The sequence below is a fragment of the Anabrus simplex genome, chromosome 3 (genome assembly GCF_040414725.1).
Source record: "Anabrus simplex isolate iqAnaSimp1 chromosome 3, ASM4041472v1, whole genome shotgun sequence".
In the NCBI taxonomy this organism is placed as follows: Eukaryota; Metazoa; Arthropoda; class Insecta; order Orthoptera; family Tettigoniidae; genus Anabrus; species Anabrus simplex.
In genome coordinates, this window is record NC_090267.1 from 362335953 (window position 1) to 362361743 (window position 25791).

At 37.4% G+C, this 25791-nt stretch overlaps 1 protein-coding gene across 4 annotated transcripts in view; it reads left to right on the forward strand.

Annotated features, from left to right (window-relative positions):
- The window catches only part of LOC136867343 (myosin heavy chain, embryonic smooth muscle isoform), a 543017-nt gene that overhangs the window by 161489 nt on the left and 355737 nt on the right, over nucleotides 1-25791 (forward strand). For all 4 annotated transcript variants that reach the window (XM_067144510.2, XM_067144513.2, XM_067144511.2 and 1 more), the window contains exon 7: nucleotides 8069-8132. In XM_067144510.2, the coding sequence (XP_067000611.2) occupies nucleotides 8069-8132 (64 nt within the window). The remainder of the gene's footprint in view (nucleotides 1-8068; nucleotides 8133-25791) is intronic.

Sequence of the window (25791 nt, forward strand, 5' to 3'; positions counted from 1 at the left end):
ATTATGTTGGGGGTACGTGGTATCCCAAGTTAAGCAATGTAATTCCTCTATCTCTCTCACACTTCCGCTGATCTTCTTATTTATAGGACATATTATACCTTCTTTCCATTGCTGGGGCATTTTCTCCTCATCCCATAAAGGAGTAACTATTTATAGGAGAACCCGATCCAATTCATTGCCACCTTGCTCGAGCAGTTCCGATAGAACTGCTGTTGTGGTGTTCAATTTCTTCATGACAGTTCTCACTTCTCCTAGAGTTGGTGGGCCTTAATTATCATCAGGGTCATTTTCTCCTTGCTCTTGGTGTCATTCTGAAATTGAGTTTTCAAAATGTCAGCACCATCTTTACGTAATGATTCCTTTATCAGGCTAGTTTTGCAACAGAAGGGTTTCTGTGCAGTATTTACCTCTGTAGAATTTCCTTGCCTTATTCTGATTCCTCAGAAGCTCTGATTCTTTGATAGTTGCCTCCATTCGCTCTGTGATTGATCTTCTCAGCTGGTGGTATGGTACACTGTAATCTAGAACTGACCTTTTGACTGTGATTCCACACAATAATGCAGATGTCTGTTCTGCAACGTTATTGTTGTCTAGGTGGTGATAGAAGATGGATGTGAAAACCAAGCATTGTGTGAGTACAAATGAAGGAAAAACTACAGCAATGGGAACCTGGAACCATATCAAGGTTCATGCATAGTATGTTCCTTATGGCTCCACATTGTCCTCTCTATGTGTTTGGATGGTTGCCTGAACCTGTACTCGTCAACATTTTCATTATCATTTACAAAACTCAAGTGCTACTGTAACATCATTATTTATAAGTTTCATTTCTGTATTGATTGGATTTACATATATAGACAAGAAAGATGTTCCACCGATCAATACTTTATCTATATATATAAAAGAACTTGTCCTGACTGACTGACTGACTGACTGACTGACTGACTGACTGATTCATCATCGACGAACCAAAACTACTGGACATACAGAAATGAAATTTTGGGGTTACATTCATATTAACATGTAGGTGCTCGCTAAGGGAGGATTTTTGGATATTCCTTCGCTAAGGGGGTTAAAATGGCGGTTAATTTCTAAAATGAGTGTATCTATATCTCAAAACTTTAAAGGTTTACAGATGTAAAAATTGGCATTTAGGAAATAAGGAAACACGTATTTTTTGTTTTCGGAAAATCCCAATAGGAGGGGTGGAAAACGGCGAAAAACGGGTTGAATGCCTTTAATGAGGCTACTTATATTTCAGAAACTGAAGATATTACAGACCTGAAAATTAGTATTTGGGATATCCTGTAAAAGTAAACACAATTCTTTTTTGTTTTTGGGAAGTCCAAATAATGGGAGGTGAAAGGGGGGGGTGAATTTTGAAAATGAGTTTATCTATATCTCATAACTTTAAAAATTTACAGGTGTAAAAATTGGTATTTGGAATACCCTTTAAAAATCAGGAAAGGCGTATTTTTTTTTGTTTTCGGAAAATCCTAATAGGAGGGGTGAAAAGGGGTGAAAAATGATTGAATGCCTTTAATGAGGATACTTATATCTCAAAAACTGGAGATATTACAGACCTGAAAATTGGTGTTTGGGATCTCCTTTAAAAATAAAGAGATATGTACTTTTGTTTTTGGAAAATCCAAATAGTGGGGGGAGAAAAAGGGGGGTGAATTTTTAAAATGAGTTTACCTGTATCTCAAAACTTTAAAAGTTGATATTTAGAATCTCCTTTTAAAAAAAAGAAACATGTATTTTTTTTTTTTTCTGAAAATCCCAATAGGAGGGGTAAAAAGGGTGAATAAGGGGTTGAATGCTCTTAATGTGGATACTTATATCTCAGAAACTGAAGATATTACAGACCTGAAAATTGGTAAATTGGATCTCCTTTAAAAATAAACACGTATTTTTTGTTTTAGGAAAATCCAGTTAATGGGGGTTAAACACGAGTGACAAATTGGAGTTAATTTTTAAAAAGATTATATCTGCAGTATATCTCAGAAAAGTAAAAGGTTACGGATGTAAAAATTGATATTTGGAATCTCCTCTAAGAGTAAAGAATCATAGGCCATTTGTTTTGGAAACTCCATTTAAGTGAACTAAAGATAGGGTGAAATATTAAAATGAGAATTTCTACAGTATATCTCATAAACTTAACATGTTACAGAATTGAAAAATGATATTTTTTATATCTATTAAAAATAAAGAAATGTGTTTGTTTAATTTTTCGAAAAACCACTTGGGTTGGGGGGTAAAAGTGACTGAAAATAGGGTTGAATTCTTTTAATTAGGATACTGATATCTCAAAACTCTATACGTTACAGACGTGAAATTTGGTATTTGGAATTTGCTTTAAAAGTAAAGAAACACGTATTCTGGGAAAATCCAATGAAAGGGGGAGGTGAAAGAATTGAAAAATGAATTGAATTAATTGTATGAGGATACTTACATCTAATAAAAACTAAAGTTGTTGCAGACGTGAAAATTGGTATTTGGATCTCCTTTAAAAACAAAGAAAAATGTGTGTTTTTTTTTCTATCGGCATTAAGTCACACCGACACATGTCTTATGGCGACGATGGCACTGGAAAGGGCTAGGACTGGGAAGGAGGCGGCCGTGGCCTTAATTAAGGTACAGCCCCAGCATTTGCCTGGTGTGAAAATGGGAAACCACGAAAAACCATCTTCAGCGCTGCCGACTGTGGGGTTCGAACCCATTATCTCCCGAATACTGGATACTGGCCGCACTTAAGCGACCGCAGATATCGAGCTCGGCAAAACGCGATTTTTGCGGGGCGTGTGTGTGTGTGTCTGTGTGTCTGTGTGTCTGTGTGAAAAAGAGTTAAACTCCTTTCATGAAGACACATATCTCAAAAACTGAAGATGTTAGAGTCGCGATAATTGGTAATTAGGATATCCTTTACTATTAAGGAAACTGGTATTTTTGCCGGAAAATTCACTTAAGGGGGGTAGTGTGAAAGGAAGTGAAAAAAGGTAATTATGTTTATGGGGATACTTATATGTTAAAACTGAAAGTAACAGACGTGAACTTTGGTATTTGGAATCTCCTTTAAACGAAACGAAATGCGCCTCCTTTTGGGGGTGTGGGTAAATCAACTTAACGGCGTTGGGGTGAAAAAAGAGGCAAGACCAGTTGATTTTACCGTTCATAATGTACTTATGAAGAGCCTCCGTGGCTCACGTGGCAGCACGCCGTCTCTCACCGCTGGGTTCCGTGGTTCAAATCCCGGTCACTCCATGTGAGATTTGTGCTGGATAAAGCAGAGGCGGGACAGGTTTTTCTCCGAGTACTCTGGTTTTCCCTGTCATCATTCATTCCAGCAACACTCTCCCAATATAATTTCATTTCTTTTGTCATTCATTAATCATTGCCCCAGAGGAGTGCGACAGACCTCGGCAGCCGGCACAATTCCTATCCTCGCCGCTGGATGGTGGCTTTATTCACTCCATTCCTGACCCGATCGAATGACTGGAAACAGGCTGTGGATTTTCAGTGTAATTATTCTGATTATAAACTGATTTTTTTTTATCTTTCCTGGGTTCGTTTTCAAGAACCATATTTTCCTTTGGAGAATGTTCTTAGGTTACAGTAGATTCTCCTAGCATATAAATGAACATTTAAACACATTTGAAATAAACGATGGGAATGAGACTGACCGTGCAATTGTTCACCTCCATAGTAAGGTCAGTAATGCATGGAAGTATGTCATTCGTATCGCCAGAAATCCTGCGCACTTACCTAACCGCGACAATGGTGCTGGTCACATTTTCAGCAATGACAATGGCAGCAGATATAATTTACCGCCAAGTAGCTGTCTTGCATCTTGCTAAGGGGTCCAGAACAATAACAATAATAATAATGTCTTGGACCCTCGTCAAAATGTGCGGACCGTGCTGGAAATGTGTCCTGGACGGGTAATGACTACGAATGCAGTCCGGCCGCGGGTTCAGTACCGCTAAGGCACTGAAGACGACACCACGTTGGATCTCCTCAAGGATTTGATCCATATTAAAAATGCTTATATGAAAAGATTGCAATGATTTAGGGATGCAACTGACCGGGTGGAATGCCTAGACGTAGCCCGTGAAGTACAAAATAGATTGCTGGAAAGAAAGATTGAAAAATGGGAGGAACATTGTCGTAATCTCTCAGAAAACAAGTCAGTTCGCACATTTTGGGGGATTTTCTCAGAAAACGAGTCAGATCGCGAATTTTGGCAGATTATATATAAAACGGAAATCATCCAATTATAAATTTCAGTATAATACTGTTGCGAAGCACGGGTATCTTGCTAGTTTATTATAAACAGATTCACATCAGTACCGGTTTTGGCCTCCTATGACCAGTATCAGCTGGTATATTACAATGTTGTAGCCATTAGACATTGGTGTATGTCACAAAGTTATTACGATTGGAGCATCCGGATGTCTAATGGGGTTAAAGATAAATGTGTTGTGATAATGTTTTGTCTATATGGGGCTGAAATAGTATCTATGACCAATGTGGCAGTGAAATGCTACAGTAAGCTAAAACTTATTGCAAATACATTAAACATATTAAAATACATGAAACATAGTATAAAACACTTGATAAGTTTAAACACACTAAATGTAAGGTACATATATGTTAAAACACTTGTTAAAATTTGCGAGTTCTTGTTCTGTGGAGTTCCTTCTTCAAGCTTACTTGTAATTCTTGCACCTCTTCATCTACGTTGATTTGGTTGCATAAAATGAAACAGAACTTGATTTACAGAAAATCCCGTATGATATACGAGATGAAGTTACACAAAATCGGTAAAAAGATCCCGCAATACATCAATAACATTCGTAATAACCTAAATATTAATACCACCAATAAATCACACTTAAATAAACTCAAAAACAAATTAAAACGGGATAATCTACTAATAATAAAACCGACAAAGGCAACGCTACTGTCATTATGGATAAGAATGAATATATAACAAAGACTAAAGAATGTTTCCAAGACAACACCTTTTCAATCAGACGCAGAGATCCAACCAACAACATACAGAGGAACTACTCAAGAATACACACTTTCTTCCCACTGAAACAGAATCTGCAAAACTCGTAACAATGAACCCTCAATTACCAACCGCAAAAGCCTACTCTAAAATACACAAAGACAATTGAATCCATGGGACCGATCAAAACTATAGAGCCCGTCCAACCTATAAACTATCGCAGTTCATTCAAAAATTTCTCAAAGCATTGTTCATTTTTAGCAAACAAAACAATACAAAACTCAATAGATTTTTGCAATAGAACCAAGGAATTAAAAATCAAACACCACCATATTCTTGCTTCATTTGACATAACGAACATGTATCCTAACATTCCTATCAAACAAACAATCAAAATATTAAAAAAAATAACGAACTTTAACCTTATATCATCTCAAATATAGGAAGCATCATCACTTTCCATCTGGTCAGTTCCAAAGCGTTGAATCTTGTGAGCTGGAGTTATGTAGCAAATGCTGCAAAACAAAATCATGGTTCCAAGGTACCTCAATGAAAATAGTCAGTTTTTGCAATTAATTTGTCATTGAAACCTGCTGGGTTCTATTTCTCTCAAATGAATCACTGTAGGCATCTATAGGAGCATCTAACAAACATGGCAGTGTAATTGAGTTCTGTATTTAATTTTACACATTGCTGCTAACTCTGTAACTTTACGGCATCAAAGCTTCAAGCCACAGTTCATAATTTCACACTATGGTGTAAATGGTATGCTAACAGGCTACTACTTGATGTGGGGAACATTAGAATGATCGAAAACACAACTGTACTTTGCTCTACCATGTTTTATTCTTCTTGACATTGTTGAGAGTTGTCTTCTTCTTTCGCTTCCTCCTAGAGTTTATCCAGCTTAATTGCCGTGTTCGCTTTTCTGGCTTCGCTTTCCATTCCTTGTGATCTTTGGTGTCAACAGCTTTCAGGGTTCAAATTTAGTGCCGTCTTCACAACTGAGGTACTACTGCTGAGCATTACATCACTATACCATCTCATCCGATTCTTCCAAATTTTGTCGCCTTATCAGTAATTGGAGCCACTGCAAATGCCACTCTGACATGATGGTTTCTTACATGGTCCAGTTTAGTAAGTCCCAGAGGCCTTAAAAGCATTCTCATTTCCATGATGTGCAGATGTTCATCTTTCTTTACTGTTCAGCACTCCACCCCATATAGTGTTACTGGACGAATGACTATTCCATAGTTACTGTACTTCATTTTAAATACAATGGTACCTTCTGATCGAAAAGGACTCCTGTAACCTGTCACCACTGCATCTAGGCTGTGTTTACTCTGTTCCTTACTTCTTGCAGTGTATCACAGTCTGAAACAATGTTTGATCCTAAATATTTCAGCTGATTTGTTTTAGGAAGATTTACACCATCGATGTTAATGGGCCAATTTCTTTGCTCTCCATACTCCAAGTACTCCGTTTTCCTGATAAGTCACAGTCCTGCTTTACCCAGGTGACTTGCAGTGTTTGACTAGCTGTTGTAATTCTTGCCGAGATATGCAGCAGACCATGATATCGTCAGCATTAGCCCGAGTCCAAGGATGTGGAGTCTTCAGCTATGCAGTGATGGTGTACTGACATAAGATGAAAAAAATTGGAGATAAAGTAAATCCTTGATGCACAGTAGATTGGATGTTAAATGGTGTAGAGATCCCTGCATTTCATCAGGATCTTCCGGTCGAAAAGTATTCATATAACTTGATGCCGTTTCATCCATGCTGCTTTTACTCTGTTCCTTGAATCTGAAACAGTGATTGACATTGCTAAGAGTGATAAAGGATGAACAACTTTTTAGAAACTCTTTTGTTCAAAGATATAAACACAATTGAAAGCACTAGTGATGATACATTCTCTCTCAGTACCTGTCTGGAGACCTTGGAACTACCTTAGGATCAGAAAATTATTTATGAAAACTATCATTCCTGTAAAACTATCTTTACATCGGTCTGTTTTCAGACCAACATTGTTTTACGGGAGTGAACTCAGGTTCTTACTCATAAGTTAGAAATAACAGGCATGAAAGTAACGAGAATGATTGCTGGTACAAGCAGGTGGGAACAATGACAGGAGGGTACTCGGAATGAGGAGATAAATGCTGAGTTAGGAATGAACTCGATGGATGAAGCTGTACGTATAAACCGGCTTCGGTGGAGGGGTCGTGAGGTGGAGGAGGATAGGTTACCTGGAAGAATAATGGACTCTCTTACGGAGGGTAAGAGAAGTAGAGGGAGACCAAGGCGACGATGGCTAGACTCAGTTTCTAACAATTTAAAGATAAGAGGTATAGAACTAGTTGCAAATAGAGGATTGCGGCGACATTTAGTAAAATTCACAGAGGATCTGTGTCGGTGCGACGTAAAGCAACTAGCAAGGAAGAAAAAAAAGAAAAAAATTCAGAGGCTTGCAGACTGAACGCTGAAAGGCATAATTGTCTATAATGATGTATGTATGTGTCATTCCTGTAGAAATTGATGTGTTTTTAGAGGACTTCAGATTGTATGCTTTAAAATGAGGAGTTGCTTAGTCAAATCTGTTCATTTTGTTATAATTTGCATTATGAGAAAATGGCTTATCAAATGATGTATTTTTTTCCACCCAAAGTGTGTGTGTGTGTGTGTGTGTGTGTGTGTGTGTGTGTGTGTGTGTGTGTGTGTGTGTGTGTGTGTGTGTGTGTGTGTGTGTGTGTGTGTGTGTGTGTGCGCGTGCACAAATATACCATTTAGCTGAAAAATTTGCTATTACATTTTTAATACAACCTCAGATTTTTTCAAGATATCTGATGCAACTAAGCATACTGCTTTACTTTTCGTCTTCTGGGTATTTCTCTCTTATGCTCAAGTAATAATTACGTAAAGTTACCTGCATGCTGTTGCTCAGAAAGGGTGTAAATAAAACTTTTGCTTTCTCTATTGCTTTCAAGCCATCCTTATACACTTATACTATCTAAAGGAAACGCATATTAAATCTTTCTTTTAATCTCCTCACTTCTAGCGTTCAAACAATCAGTATGCAGAGCTGAGCAGACGCTATGCTGAAAAAGAAAAGCAATTATCTGGTGAGTTTATCCTATTTGTTTTGCTTGCATGTGACTTTGAGATGTAAACAATTAGTTCTAGTAAGGAATATTCTGTGTTAAAGGTGTTTACTGTTTATCTTAGTATATGCCAGGTTTTCAGTTAGCTGTTCTCTCTTCTATGCTGATGACCATTACTATTATTATTTATAAGTTTCATATTCCGTATTGATTGGATTCAATGTAATAGATAAGAAAAATGTCCCACCGATCAATACATTTATTGTGGATGAATTACTACACTAGTACCGGTTTCGACCTATCTTGGCCATCATCAGCTAGCACACAAATTTACAGTCATTAGATAAATTACAAAGAAGTTACTTAAGAGCATCCGGATGTCTGATAAAAAATGGAAGTAAAATATATTGCAGTATGTTGCGTTAAAATAGCTCTGATTAAAAGTAGTGATGGTTAGAATAAACTAAAACCTATTGATTGAGCATGGGCATGAGTACATAAACACATTAAAATATATATGCCACATCATAAGACACTAAAAATATATAGCACATTAAACACATTAAAACATGGTATATTTTAAAAACGTCTATTAAAATATGAGTTCATGTTGCGTTGCATTCATTCTTCAATCCTCTTGTAGTTCTTGTGTTGATTAAGTTGAATATCGAGAATGTTCTATGGTTGATATACTTTGCATTGGTATGTTATGAGAACTCTTGTCAGTAAAAATTTGAAAATTAAGTTGTTGTAGCAAGATAGGTTTTAATATCAGAGTAGTTGGTGGTGACACTTCTCTCGTCTATGTACGTTATATGGTCGTTATCTGTAAAGAAAAGCTAATATGAGTATAGCGTATGTATGAAGGAATGCCTGGATGTATGTGTGAAATGAAAAAAGTACTTAATGTTGTTGCTGTAGAGGTTGTGTACCGATATGTTTGGATATTTGTTGTGCTCTGCTGCGAGTACGTCTGGGGCTCATGTGAGCTGTGTGGATGGATGTTGGTGGAGGGGATGGAGGAGTGGCTATTGTGAAGGTAGGGGCGGGGTTAGGTTTGTGATTCGTCGGTTTGTTATGACGTGTGTTTACTAATTTGAGATAGTCGTTTTTTATTGCAGGAATGACTTTGTCAAAAATGATACTGGTTTTCTCTGTAATGTCGTTAATGTTATGATTGGGGTTAGCGTATTGATCCAAAGTAATATAGAAATCTTCGGTTATGTTGAGCAGGGGGCCCTTAGAGTTTATGTTTAATATCATCATGTCATTATTGATGTCTGTGAAGTTGTGCTTAGATTCTTCTACATGTTGGCCTATTGATGAGAAATGGTTGTGCTTTATTGCATTTACATGTTCATTATAACGGACGGTGAAGTTTCTACCTGTACGTCCAATGTAGCTTGTGTCACAGTTGTTACACTTGATGCTGTAGACACCTGATTGGTTGTATTTATTATTATTATTGACTGTTTTGGTGTTGTGTATAGTGTTGGTGCTGTTGTGTGTGGTTTTGAATGCTATTTTCAGGTTGTGCTTCTTAAAGATATTAGTTATAGTATATATATTGGTGTTGTTGAAGGTAAATAGAACATAATCTTTTTTCGGTTTGGCTGTTTTGATTAATTTAGTTTTAGGTTGGGATTTTATTTTGTGGATGATTTTGTTGACCATTTCTTTGCTGTATCCATTGTATTTGGCTATGTCGTGGATTAATTTTAATTCATTATTTCGATCTTCTATTGTCATTGGGATATTGAAAGCTCTATGTATCATACTATAATAGGCTGCTTTTTTATGTGTGTTGGGATGAACGGAGTCATTCTTTATGGTATTTAAGGTGTGTGTGGGTTTCCTATAGATCTTGTAAGATAAGTGAGTGTCATGTCTGGTTATTGTTAAGTCCAAGTAATTCAAGGTACGGTTATTTTCTGTTTCTTTAGTGAATTTAATTTGGGGGTCTAAATTGTTAAGATTGTCTAGTACAGTATCTGCATCAGTGAATCTATTATCTATAATTACAAAGATATCGTCAACAAATCTACACCAAAAATATATATTGTCTATTTTATTAATTGCCGTGTGTTCTAGGTGGTCGATATATATTTCTGCTAATATTCTGGAAGCAGGAGATCCCATTGGTAATCCTTGTTGCTGATATATGGTATCATGAAATTTGAAGTAGTTATTGTTTAAGGCGAATTTAAGCAGAATCACAAATTCTTCTATTTCTAAGGTGCTCAAGTTACTATGGTTTTTTAGGTTAGATTCAATTATTTTGACTGTTTGTTTAATAGGAATGTTAGGGTACATGTTTGTTATATCAAATGAAGTAAGGGTATGATGTTTTTCAATCTTTAGTTCTCTGGTTCTATTGCAAAAATCTATTGAGTTTTGTATTGTTTTGTTTGCTAAAAATGAATAATGCTTTTTCAAAAATTTCTGAATGAATTGTGATAACTTATAGGTTGGACTGGCTTCATAATTTATAATCGGCCTCATGGGTACATTTTCTTTGTGTATTTTAGGGTAGGCCCTTGCGGATGGTAATTGGGGGTTCATGGTTATAAGTTTAGCAGATTCTGTTTCAGTGAGAAGAAAGTGTGTGTTCTTGAGTAGATTTTTAAAATTTCTTTGTATATTATTGGTTGGATCTCGGCGTTTAATTGAAAAAGTGTTGTCCTGGAAACATTCTTTAGTCTTAGTTATGTATTCATTCTTATCCATAATGACCGTAGTGTTGCCTTTGTCGGCTTTTGTTATTAGTAGATTGTTCTGTTTTATTTTGTTTTTGAGTTTGTTTAGGTTCGATTTATTGGCGGTATTCATGTTTAGGTTGTTATTGTGAACATTATTGATATATTGCGGGATCTTTCTACGGATTTCGTGTCTAACTTCGTCTCGTATATCGTACGGAATTTTCTGTAAAGCGAGTTCTGTTTCAGTAACGGCATTTACTATATTTACTATAATCAGTAGAAAGATCCCGCAATATATCAATAATGTTCACAATAATAACCTAAACATGAATACCGCCAATAAATCGAACCTAAACAAACTCAAAAACAAAATAAAACAGAACAATCTACTAATAACAAAAGCCGACAAAGGCAACACTACGGTCATTATGGATAAGAATGAATACATAACTAAGACTAAAGAATGTTTCCAGGACAACACCTTTTCAATTAAACGCCGAGATCCAACCAATAATATACAAAGAAATTTAAAAAATCTACTCAAGAACACACACTTTCTTCTCACTGAAACAGAATCTGCTAAACTTATAACCATGAACCCCCAATTACCATCCGCAAGGCCTACCCTAAAATACACAAAGAAAATGTACCCATGAGGCCGATTATAAATTATAAAGCCAGTCCAACCTATAAGTTATCACAATTCATTCAGAAATTTTTGAAAAAGCATTATTCATTTTTAGCAAACAAAACAATACAAAACTCAATGGATTTTTGCAATAGAACCAGAGAACTAAAGATTGAAAAACATCATACCCTTACTTCATTTGATATAACAAACATGTACCCTAACATTCCTATTAAACAAACAGTCAAAATAATTGAATCTAACCTAAAAAACCATAGTAACTTGAGCACCTTAGAAATAGAAGAATTTGTGATTCTGCTTAAATTCGCCTTAAACAATAACTACTTCAAATTTCATGATACCATATATCAGCAACAAGGATTACCAATGGGATCTCCTGCTTCCGGAATATTAGCAGAAATATATATCGACCACCTAGAACACACGGCAATTAATAAAATAGACAATATATATTTTTGGTGTAGATTTGTTGACGATATCTTTGTAATTATAGATAATAGATTCACTGATGCAGATACTGTACTAGACAATCTTAACAATTTAGACCCCCAAATTAAATTCACTAAAGAAACAGAAAATAACCGTACCTTGAATTACTTGGACTTAACAATAACCAGACATGACACTCACTTATCTTACAAGATCTATAGGAAACCCACACACACCTTAAATACCATAAAGAATGACTCCGTTCATCCCAACACACATAAAAAAGCAGCCTATTATAGTATGATACATAGAGCTTTCAATATCCCAATGACAATAGAAGATCGAAATAATGAATTAAAATTAATCCACGACATAGCCAAATACAATGGATACAGCAAAGAAATGGTCAACAAAATCATCCACAAAATAAAATCCCAACCTAAAACTAAATTAATCAAAACAGCCAAACCGAAAAAAGATTATGTTCTATTTACCTTCAACAACACCAATATATATACTATAACTAATATCTTTAAGAAGCACAACCTGAAAATAGCATTCAAAACCACACACAACAGCACCAACACTATACACAACACCAAAACAGTCAATAATAATAATAAATACAACCAATCAGGTGTCTACAGCATCAAGTGTAACAACTGTGACACAAGCTACATTGGACGTACAGGTAGAAACTTCACCGTCCGTTATAATGAACATGTAAATGCAATAAAGCACAACCATTTCTCATCAATAGGCCAACATGTAGAAGAATCTAAGCACAACTTCACAGACATCAATAATGACATGATGATATTAAACATAAACTCTAAGGGCCCCCTGCTCAACATAACCGAAGATTTCTATATTACTTTGGATCAATACGCTAACCCCAATCATAACATTAACGACATTACAGAGAAAACCAGTATCATTTTTGACAAAGTCATTCCTGCAATAAAAAACGACTATCTCAAATTAGTAAACACACGTCATAACAAACCGACGAATCACAAACCTAACCCCGCCCCTACCTTCACAATAGCCACTCCTCCATCCCCTCCACCAACATCCATCCACACAGCTCACATGAGCCCCAGACGTACTCGCAGCAGAGCACAACAAATATCCAAACATATCGGTACACAACCTCTACAGCAACAACATTAAGTACTTTTTTCATTTCACACATACATCCAGGCATTCCTTCATACATACGCTATACTCATATTAGCTTTTCTTTACAGATAACGACCATATAACGTACATAGACGAGAGAAGTGTCACCACCAACTACTCTGATATTAAAACCTATCTTGCTACATCAACTTAATTTTCAAATTTTTACTGACAAGAGTTCTCATAACATACCAATGCAAAGTATATCAACCATAGAACATTCTCGATATTCAACTTAATCAACACAAGAACTACAAGAGGATTGAAGAATGAATGCAACGCAACATGAACTCATATTTTAATAGACGTTTTTAAAATATACCATGTTTTAATGTGTTTAATGTGCTATATATTTTTAGTGTCTTATGATGTGGCATATATATTTTAATGTGTTTATGTACTCATGCCCATGCTCAATCAATAGGTTTTAGTTTATTCTAACCATCACTACTTTTAATCAGAGCTATTTTAACGCAACATACTGCAATATATTTTACTTCCATTTTTTATCAGACATCCGGATGCTCTTAAGTAACTTCTTTGTAATTTATCTAATGACTGTAAATTTGTGTGCTAGCTGATGATGGCCAAGATAGGTCGAAACCGGTACTAGTGTAGTAATTCATCCACAATAAATGTATTGATCGGTGGGACATTTTTCTTATCTATTACATTGATGACCATTACATCATCATCACTGTCATCATTCTCCATATCCAGTTTCCAGGTGTGTTATTGAAGCACTCCCAATTTCTTCCTATCTTCGTACATATTTTGTTCTTCGGCATCTTTGCATGTAAATTACTTTTCCTCCATCTCTGATTTCACACTTTCTATCCAACATTTTCTTGGTCATTTTCCTTACACGTTGAGGTTGAGGTATTTCCTCGCAGTTCTCACACTGTCTATTAACATTGTGTTCATACCACTGATGTCTATGCTTCTTTATAACACCGGTGATGGCAACCTTGGTGCTGGTTTCATTTTTTTATCTTGTCTCTTCTAGTCTTCTTATTTGTAGTTCTGATGAATCTCCTTTCTGCTGATAGGATTCTGCTGAGATGTTGGTTCAGTGGTCTGTTGTATATATAATTACATAAAAGTGTCTTGTGTAACCATGTGTTCCAGCTCACAAGATAAAACGCATGATATGAACTTTTATTTGTTGTTAACAACTGTCCAGTTTTAGTTTATTAAATTTTTGTTGTGTATTCTTGTAGTTTTAATTCTCTGCTGCTGCACTGTTTAAGGAGGGTGATGCTTCTTTATTTTTTATTGGATTTTGATATATTTGTATTTCTCACATCTACCACTGTGCTACAGCTATGTGATTGATTTATTTATTAAATTCACCAGATGATTTGCATGTGTGTGTGTCCAATTTTTGCTGACTAACTCAGCGAGCAACATGAGAAATCGCAAGGTGGACCGTTCGTTTGCAGGCTGTTCACTTATTAGAGACATTGAAAGGATAGGGCTGAGGAAAACACAAAAGTAAAGACAAGTTTAAAACATGGTTGACATTTATTCATAAAAATAAGCACTTCACACAATTTTGATGGTAAATGAAAATTGATGGTTGCTTGCGTGATGCCATTCTTCGAATCGCCTGCTTTTGTGTACAATGAAATTTTACAGAGATTCAAAAGTATTTTCGATGATGAGAGAAGACCTGGATTTAATCTGGAAGGAATCAGGATAAACACAAATTAGCCCGTAATCTGGGATGAAAATATTACATAGTATAACAAAGTACCCTACTTCTCAATAAATAATTTGTAACACGATGAACTAAATACTGTTCTTCTCTCTTTAATAACAAAACAATTAACTCTAGTACACATCACTTAGAGTACGACTAAAATAATGCAAATAATACTCTCTGGCCAAATAGTTCCAAAAATTAGCCATTATTGATCCACTTTGTCATTATAAACTATTCAATGATTATTTCTTTATTGGGCATTAATTACTCATTAACTGAGCTAAATTCTTACCTTAAATTCTTTGACATTAATTTATCACTCTGATCTCAACAAATTGAGTTTAGTTAGATAAGGAATGGGTGAGCCCTGCCTTCGCAGGGTTCCACACATAGGTCTATGAAGACCCTCTGTGTCCCTTAAACGGGTTTTCCTAGTCCAGCCCTAGTGATCCTGTGAAGGATACCAGTGTCCGTATGTTGGCATTCCCGATGTCTTTCAGGTTCACAAAGTGTGAGCCAAGGTATCGATGTCTAGTGCGTGCAGAAGCCTAACATTGACACATTACATGTGCGGATGTCTCTTCCTCCCTACCGCATCTTCTACACGTCGGATCTTGACTGATTTTCATGATGTGTGGGTGTCTCTGTAAGGTGTTGTGTCCTGTCAACAGTCCAACTACCATTCATATTCTGGTCCTATTCAAGTTCATTATGACCTTTTTATATCTTTGGCTGGGCCCTTCGATAAGTTCGCGTGCCTGCGTTGGCGTATTTAACCTCTTCCAAATGTCTCTGAGACTGGTTTATCCACTGGGATATTACCAGTTTCACACTTTGGAGTGATACTCCCGGAGAAGGCTTCGGTCCTTTTGAGCCTTGTTTCGCTAGTTTGTCAGCTTTTTAATTTTAACTGATTCCTGTGTGGCCGGGAACCCATAACAGGGTAACTGAACTAAGTTTACACAGCTTATCTAACATCTTTTGGCACTCCCGTACCATTTTTGATGTTGTTCTAGCTGCACATAGGGCTTTTAGCTGCCTGGCTGTCGCTGCAAATGGTAATGCATCTTGTACGCCCAGGCATGTACCTACATGTACAGCACAGGCCAGTATTGTTTGTAGTTCGGCCTGGAAAACGGTAGCACATTTATCCATGGGAAGGGAGAGCTTTGTCTTAGGCCCCCAGAGCCCGTCTCCTTCTGCGAGCCACAGCCCACAGACTTACAACGGACCCCAGCGTCTGTGACCCCCTCCTCCCTCCTAGATATATCATCACTGTGTACTTTTAGTTCAGATTAAAACTACGCTTCATCAGGTCCCCATTCATCATTGTCTTAGGCCAGATCTGATGAAACCTTGTAAGAATAGATGCATATCCTCTATTCGGATTCTTGAAAGACCATCCTCCGAGTGACCAGAGGCGGTAGGCACTCATTCCCACCATCTCCTTAACATATAAATGTAAGTTGGTAGGCGTAGGATGGCTTCCGTTGCACATAATGGTGCGATGCCCAGTGCCTCTGTTATTCCTAGACTCGCAAGTCTTTGGACACTTTTTAACTTCGTGGTCACGGTTTTACTCTCAGAACCTGGCCACCAGACTAAGGATGCATAGGTGATTGTGGGCTGTACAATAGATATATAAAGCCATTGGACCACCTTAGGTCCTAGGCCGCAAGTCTTACAGCGGCCCTGCGACAGGCCCACATAATCTTGCGAGCCTTGTCCACCTTGTAGTCTGAATGTTTTCTCCAACTCAGTCTTGCTTCGAGGATTATCCCTAGATACTTAACTGAAGTTGTCTTAACTCATTTTTTCCCAAATAGGAGTGGCTCTGACAGTCCGTGTAGCCTCCTCCTCCTCCTGGTGAACACCACGAGCTCCATCTTGTTGGGATTGACCGACAAGTCCGTATCGTGGGACCATCTTTCCACCCTACGTAGGGAGCTCTGTACAAGCTCCAAAACTGTACTGGGGAAATTTCCTACCGCCATCAGGCTAATGTCGTCTGCATAGCCTTGGGCATAAATTCCTCCAACATTTAACCCATATGTGCCCACTGTCGACATTTGTCAACGTTAATATCACAATCACAGGTTGTCTAAAAATTACACCAACATTTTGGCTTCCAACTTTAAGTCACATTCATCCAGCTGCACTGAGAAGACAGGATGCTTTGTTACGTGAATGTAAGAAAATATTGGATCACCCGGACCTTCCAATTCATTACTACATTCCAAGTGCAATATCTGGTAGGTTAAAATCCAGACATCCACCAGTTAAATCTTCTGTTGAACTTTTCAATACGGGGTTCAATATAAATGAACATTGGGAAGAAAAATGGAAATGCACCACCAGACATTATAACTGTTTTAAATACCCAAACTAAACCAGCTGGTTTTGATCTGCCTCGACGTATGTGGAAAACTTGCCAACAGGATTCGTACAAACCATGGAGCATGTAATTCCTCTCTCTACAAATGGAACAAAATTTCTGATCCATCTTGTGTTTGTGGAGCGACTCCCCAGACCATCCAACACATTGTACAACAGTGTAGTATTACGTGATACTCGGGAGATCTAAAGGACTTTCTATCGTTGATTCCAGATGCTGTTAACTGGATAGGCAAATAGACTCTCACCATATAAGTGCATACATTGTCAATGTATATTCTGTTTCATGTCTAATAGTAATAAGGCTCTAGTTATTTTAGTATATGATTTATATATGCCTTTGCTGGCGAGATGTAGTGTTTACAGTGCACTATGTCTTCTGGTATGGGCTATATCAAATTTGTTACTTTCATTGACCTGTCTGTCTCATCCTTGGCTTTGACAATATGAAAGTGACTGATGTATGAGTGATGCTAGTAATACCATTGCTTATACAGCCAGTCCCTGTTATGAATGGTATGAAGATATCGCTCATAGGGTCGGTTGGTACATGCATTTCAGTGGGCTTGGCAGACTGATATGTAATAGCAACGGCTTGCTCGGTGAGGAAAGCAACGGGAAACTACCTCACTCCTCATTTACCTAGTACGCCTCTTCAGTGACGCCTAGGCTATTTATGACAGCTGTTGGCGGAGCTGCAGAGGATCAAACCAGCCTTCGGGCTGAATACCCTACTTACATACATGATTTATATATTGTTGTATGTTCCAATGTGTTGCCATATGCTAAATAAATAAATATAAATCTGAATATTGTCGATCCTATATCGGTAAACCAGAAGAATATTTTTGAGGTGCATTGTTTACAGTTCATTGTTTGATACTTACTGCACAGCCCGAAAACAAGAAACACTTGGTTTCATGCCTTATCGCGTGGCTGCATATGAAATATCATTCCGCATACACTCCAGAGGATGACGTTTCCGTCACGGTGAGTAATATTTTCTTATAATATTGTTACATTTGAAAGTAAGATCGGGCTGTTCTGTTAAACGTAATAACAAAACATGCCTTTAACAGATTTTGAATTCATTTTTGGCTGATTTATAGTTGCTTTTGTCTGGCAGAGCAAGAAAAGTTCTACATTGACATATGTCGACGGTGGGTGCGAATGGGATTGCCTCAGTACTGATATAGAAGTTTCATTTATTTTTCTCAGATTGACCGTTGAGCAGATCGTAAGCATCCTGGAGGAATCGCAAGACATCCTAGGTGCTAATATATACATAGAAATGCTTTCCATAGTGACGGGGATAGCAATGATGATGCGTGGAGATTTAAACAGACTCTCTGGTAATCAACTCCGGGCTGGTTCTGAACTAGTGTGTACAAAAATAAGTGAACTTTACCGTTTGACCTCAAAGGGGAAAGAGGAAAATTTATACCTTCTCGGCTTCACACGGTACATCGTTAGAGCATATATCCGATCTTGTGTTGATACGTGTCCTAATGCAGGAAGATCGCGTAGGCCTCCGAAAGTATCTTCACGCGCATTGCCAGAAGTGCGTTTCTATGGGGTATCCTTCTATCTTGAAACAAGAGAGAAGCAAGTGTTGTGCGCTCAGTGTGATAAAGCTGCCAGGAAACAGTGCAAAAATGTAACGTTGGCTGCCATGTCCTGTGCTTCGAGGCATTTCATTCACGCTAAACCAGACTGGATGATGAAAAGCAGACTGTAACCTCAAAATACAGACTAAACTGTTTTGAAGTTCTACCCGTAGTTTTCAATGCTAATTAGTATTGAAAAGGTTAAACCTACTAGATATCTTATCGTTGATCTCAGTTCAATACGGAAACATTAATGAAGTTCATATCTTTGAATATTGTCCTGTTGTTTTGAAACAGTGTGTATTCTAAAGTGAGACAAAACTGTTCCTCATTTATGTTTTGAATCATATATATTGTAATATTTTATGCTTATTCAACACTTGTGTGACTAACATTTCCTGTGTGATTAATTATTACATTCATATGAGCTTAAAATGTGAAGAAAAGTTCCATTTTTGAGTTTTTATCTCTAAATAATTAAAACATTGAATTACAAGCACGTTACTGCCCATAATTTAATGCACAGTAAATCACTAGCACTTTTTCTAGATTTTATGTTGCAAAACTATACCGTTTGTCTGACAATACTAGCTTGTAGGCTGAGAAAGTACACTCAACATCAGCAGAGGTTTCAGGGCTGTATTTGAATTTTGGTACATGACTTGGAGATGTCTCATTCAATGTTAGTTTTGCCAATCAAAACATCAACCACAGCACGAAGCATTGACAGTCCAGGGTTCTTCTGTAGTACTTTATTGAGCTTGTCCCCAATTCTATCCCCAGCTGGGCCTGGAGCTAAACTGATTTTTTTCTTTCACCTCTTCTAACAAATCCAATTGTTCGTAAGCAGGTTTCCCGGAACACTCAATTGCAGAAATAACAGGGACCAAAAAAGTATAATGGGACGTGATGTAGGCAATTTCTTGAGAAATGGTTACATCCTTTAAAACATTTTTGGCCGAAGTGATGCACATGGCATCGTTATTTAGGGCGAGAACAAAACTTCTGATTGCATCAAAATGTTCGCTGTAGTACACAATGGCCTGAAGCCAAGTCCCCCAGCACGTAAGGATGGGTTCTGGTGGCAGTGGAAGATCAGGTAATTCATGCAGGACAACTGGATTTTTTGTGGGAGCCTTTACAAAAATTTTCTTAGTGGAGGAGATCATCTTGTTGACTCGAAATTCAGCACGTATCTGCTCAGCCACTCGATTCATAGCATGAGCAAGACAAGTGACGTGAATCAAAGCAGGGTAAAATACTTTCAGCAACTTAACAGCAGCAATCATGTAGGCGTCTGCTTCAGTAAATATAAGAATCACCTTATTTTCGTCCTCGTTATTGGGGAAAAGCACCTTGAGATCTTTATTTACAAACTGAGCAACTGTCTCCTGATTGGTTTTAGTTAACTGTCTGCTGCAGATCAAATATGGTTAACACGGCGTGTCAGAATCTAATTTTCCGACTATCAAGTGGGCAATATAACGACCTAGAGTGTCAGTAGTCTCATCGGCAGAGATCCAGATGTACGAGTCTCCTATATCTTCCCTAATCCGCCTGACTGTGTCTACGTAAAGAGTGTCCAGGTGGTTTTTTCTTAGAGCTGATTCGGTTGGAATGTTCTGATGACAATATTTTTGTAAAAAGCTTTTAAAGAAAGGTTTTTCAAGTAAATTGGAAGAAATATTTGCCGACACAAGAGCTCTGCGTATGTCCGCATGGAATTCGTCTTTGCTTCCCTTACTTAGTGATTCCGTTGTTAATAATCTTTGTTGAAGATTTGATTTTCTAGATTTTCCTGGTGTTTAATCCCCTGGACATGTTGACTGAGATGCGATTGCCTTTCACTGGACACTAGAAACGACAGTTATAGTCGCAATTATTGTGTAAACCGTGCAAGTATATAGGCCAGATGAAAATATGCACAGAAGACTATTCAAATTCATAGGGCCTTGTAGCGCTTCCCGATCCCTCCCGTAGAGATGCACCCTGGAACTTTATGCGACGCAGTAGAGGTAATGATTCCATGTGACTATTCCTACCCTGGCCCAGCCTTTGTAAGACAGACCCTCCAATGAGGGTGGGCGGCATCTGCCGTGTACAGAAAACTGCATGCTTTTGTAGTGGACGATAGTGTTTTGTGTGCGTTTCAGGAATGTTTCGGACAAGACAAATCCCTGAGCCAGGGGAAATAACCATTTTAGGTTTGAATCTCGGATCTGGCTGTGAATTGAACCCGGGGCCCTCTGAACCGAAGGCACCTATGCTGACCATTCAACCAAGGAGCCAAACACAGTAGAGGTGAACTTAATTCATTTCTTTTCCTGTTTTCTTATTTTCAGTTAGATTATGCTGGCCACCATTTTTCTTACTACCGGTACTGATGCCTGCGCATGGCTGAATTCCGTGTTTTTCCCTCCCTACATTTACTGTATGCTTATTAAAAAAATCACTGCTGTATACATTTACAAGGTGTATAATCTGACATACATTTCCCGCAATTGATAAAAGTGCATATCTAATTTTCTTACAATTTCCACCTTATATTTTTAGGTTCCTTACGGCAGCATGATACATACTTGCCAACTTTCCCGATTTAGGCATGAGACTCCCGATTTTCGACAGTATTTCCCGCCTCCCGATTATTCTATTATTTCTCCCGATATTAGCTTTTTTTTCTTTTCCAGAATGAAATACTAACCCTAGCGACCTAACTAATAAAGGAGCTCCTTGAATAAACCTAAAATATATCATTTTACATGATATCTACTTAAAATAAATAGAGGGTTCACTACACCAAACGCGTAGCAGAAAATGATAAATGCAAAACGCATCGCACGAATCAATCACAAAGACATCACTGACTAAAAATATGTCGCATAGCATATCCCAGAAATAGAAGCCTATAACGTATTAAAATTAAGCATCCCCAATATAAAACCACAAACAGAAAGAAACAAGAAATCATCGTTCATATGCCGTACACTTAAAGAGGGAACCGGTCAGGTAATACCAATGTTAGTAATCACATACTCAAATACACGCTCGTAAGAGAGCAATAACAATTAATCCAAACACAATGGCATTCAGAGGCAGACTCTCCACGTGATAAGATAATAATAATAATAATAATAATAATAATAATAATAATAATAATAATACAATGGTTACGTAACGACCAGACAAAGATAAGAACAGATAACCAACAATGGCAACAGACACGGTTCGAGGTGATAAGGCAACTGAACAAACCAAGAATGATGATCGTATTAAGCCCTCCATTAACAATGTCCATACATACTGCAGAAACACTACTCGTAAAAATGAATAATAAAGAAATTTTTGTCACCAAATAGCCCAAAATATACTTATCTACCTTAAATTACACTATAATAATAATAATTATTATTATTAGGGAAAATTAGTGTCAACAGAGCTTGCTCGGTGCACAATTCAAAATATTCCCTTACAGAGGAGACATCAAAGTGAAGAGCTAGGAGAAAGAGGCGGAAATGTCTCGGCGACATTACAGGATGGAAATATCCTATAGTTGTACCATCATCAGCCCAAAGATCTGCATTTGCATGAGAACTTTTCAAAGGACCCAAAAGATAGAACAGACCAAATAAAGCAGTTATTTCTTCAGAGTTGGTGTTTGGAAGCCTCATCCTTGTCGTTAGTTTTCACGCTATTTAGACACATGTTTGTTAGTACAGTTTACCATTTCTTGTATTGTCTCAACAGAAATAAACAAGCTTCAAGCTTCACTGGGGGAGGTGACATGTTTTGAATTGCTTTTTACTCCAGGTGGATGTCTATCAAGGTTCGTGTGTCCGATTTTTGAAATGGATAGTTGACAGTGGATGTTCCATGTTGTTTGTCCACCTCTCCCTAAATACAGGGTACCAGCACAGTCAGTTCATTGTTTTCCAGTTTGTCACCAGATGTATCTGAAGCACTACTGTGATCACTAAGTTTAGTATTATCCAGTTTGTCTCCACTAGCGCTGTCATGAGCACTACCAACATCCAGAATATCATTTCCTGCTGTACGACTTCTTAATTCTTCCTCCATCTCATCCAACCAACTCACGATCTGTTCTTCTAATCTATTCTCTATGTTTAACTCAATTGACAAAAAAGTGGGGGATTGCAAATGCTTGCAAAAAAAAAAAAAGTTTATGTTCGTGGTCACGGATGAGCGAAACGCTTACTTATGTGCAGACGTGCACAAAAACTTAACTAGCCGAAGAATTTCAAGCACTAGACTGCAACTGTTTGCAGTTAGCGATTGGTAACGTCCCCCACTAGGAATACCTGAGATGGAGGGAATGTGTGTGTTGTGTAGTTGTGTACAACAATATCCAACAGTGAGACACTTGCTAACCCCGCAACCACTACCGGGTTAAATATTTAAGGAAAGTTTTGTAAAATAAATTTATAGTTGTCAAAAAACTTTTCATCAATGACACCCCCATCTTTCAGTTCAGATATATTCAACAACGTTTTAAAGGTTTGAAAGTTCTCAGCTTTCCTACGTGTAATTTTCTGAGTAATTCCAGTTCTTCTTTGAGTTCAGATGGCAGGATGTTTTATTCTATTTCCATTTGAATGAAATAGAGCCAAAGGTGTGATTGTTGATCATAAAACATTTTTTTCAAGTATGTATGACATTTCTGATTAAAAGTAACTTGCAAGTTCATAATACATTTATACAAATTCACAGATTTGTTCATTTCTTCCACTCTTATGATGTAAATATAGAAGTACTGAAATATTTTATTTATAATGGACATGAATATCAGTGGCAAAATATCAGCATTTATGTGGGCACCATTAGAAACAACATAAGCAGCACACCAAATACCTAGAATGTTCATTTTGAACTCTTTCTTTTCGGTCTGGAAAATACATTGTTGGTACCACCTCATTTGTAACCACTGATTTAGCCAAGTTAATGTTGCAGTTATCTACAGAAAACTGAATAATTTTCTCAGTCAGTTGCTGGTTTCACAAAATATCTGTATGATAGGATTTGCAAGCAGTTGTGCTGTTACTTCTGTTATGTTCTGGAGCTCAATATTTTGTCCTGAATGCCCTCATTCGAGACAAAGTACCTAACAAGGACAGACAACAACTTCAGATATCTATGGTTTGATGTGTCCATATACATATATATTTGGTTCCTCTCAGTTCACCTTCTACTTCTCACACTGCACTTGCACTTTGTTCGTCCACATGTAAATTTCTGATCAAACAAATTTCTCACTATTGCAGAAGTGCAGTCCATAGATTTCAAAGAGGGGTTATGTTTTGCTGCATGGAACATCGATGACACTTCTTATGATGCAAGACATTTACATTCATCAGTTAACGTTCCCTTGCTTTTATTGTGAAAAATAAAATAATATCTTGACTTCAACTGAAAGCAGAGGTTGCCAGTTTTATGTTTTTTTCTTGTTCAAATGTTGGTTTTATATCAGAACAGCCTTCGTATTCAGTTGAAAAGCGAACGACACACTGTAGATAACTTGTTTATTGTTGGATCCTTTCTTAAGAAGGGATGTTCTTCTTTTAAATCCTGAGTGAAACTACACTTCATTTTTGCCATGATTAGAAAACCAGGATAAAATATTGCTGCTCACATCGTATGAAAATAATATATAAGTGTAATAACTTCGCTATTATTATTACTGGTACCGGTACTGTACCCAGGCTGGCATTGGTATACATGCGGGATGTAGCTTATAACAAAGAGAGTGCTTTCACAATGGTGGATAATGGTCGTAATACGGATATTTTTGACTTCAAAATATAACAAATCATGTCCAAGCAATAATGAAGTCATGCTATGAATTTAAGAAAGGAAGGGACAGAACGGGATCAGTCTGTAAAAAGGGACAATCCCATGAAATGAGGGACGTATGGTCACCCCTATGTAGTGCCCTCAGAGAAGTGCCAAAAACCTGTTCGGCAATACAATTTAAAAAACATCAGATATAAGCATTTAACGCTGGATATAATGTAGATGTTTCACAAGCACTATCATTTGATAAAACTCGTTCCATCTGCAAATACAGATGTAGGAATGTGCTCTGTGTCCTTCCAGTTATTGCGGCCAGTGTGCTTTGTGATGTCTGAGGTTACCAGCTGACTACAGTGCGAGGAGTGTCCATCATGAAAGTTAGCCGCTGATCGTTTCCTGGTACAGTTCTTGCTATACAGTTAAACCTCGTTAATATGTTTCTGCATGGGACAAGGAAAATGAACGTGAAAAGCGAGAAAACGTACTACAGTAGGAAAATGGGATTGAACATCAACCAGCACAAAACTAAATATATGGCTGCTAAGAAAGCACGTAAGGAGAACATGCCACCCTCAGTAACCATGGGCAATCAAACCTTTGAGATAATTGAGCAGTTTAACTCTTTCCCGCGGATTGCGTAGTAAAGCGTACTGGAGTTGCACATTGTCTCCCGCGGGTTGCGTAGTAAAGCGTACTCGACTTTCAAACAGACTTCCTCTGCCATCTGCCTGCTAAACATATAACTTTTTGGAACCAGTGAATTCTCTACGCTTCCTAGATACTACTGGCATGCACGGAATCCTAAAATAAAGTGTTCTTTTATACGTTTTCTTAGATAGAACAGACAGCTGACTGAATGTAAACACACTGCAGCAACATGGCTGCTCATAACCACTTGAATGCGGAGGATATTTGTTACAAATTAGATCAATATGTTGACAAATGCAATGGTGGTGAGTTTGAAGTTGTATATATGATAATAAAAATAGTATGGGAAGCATTTGGGACAGGATATGAATCTGAGAGAAATCAAAATACGGCACAGGACAGGAAATGTTCATTCAGGTACCGTCTAATTTTAAAATATTAGGCCTACTTGTAAAATACATAATTGTCAGTTTTAATCCTTCAGTTAGTTATCTTTCGGACTATGAGTCTCTACTTGATTACATAATAGCCTATTCCAACTAATGTCAGTATATCTTCCAAT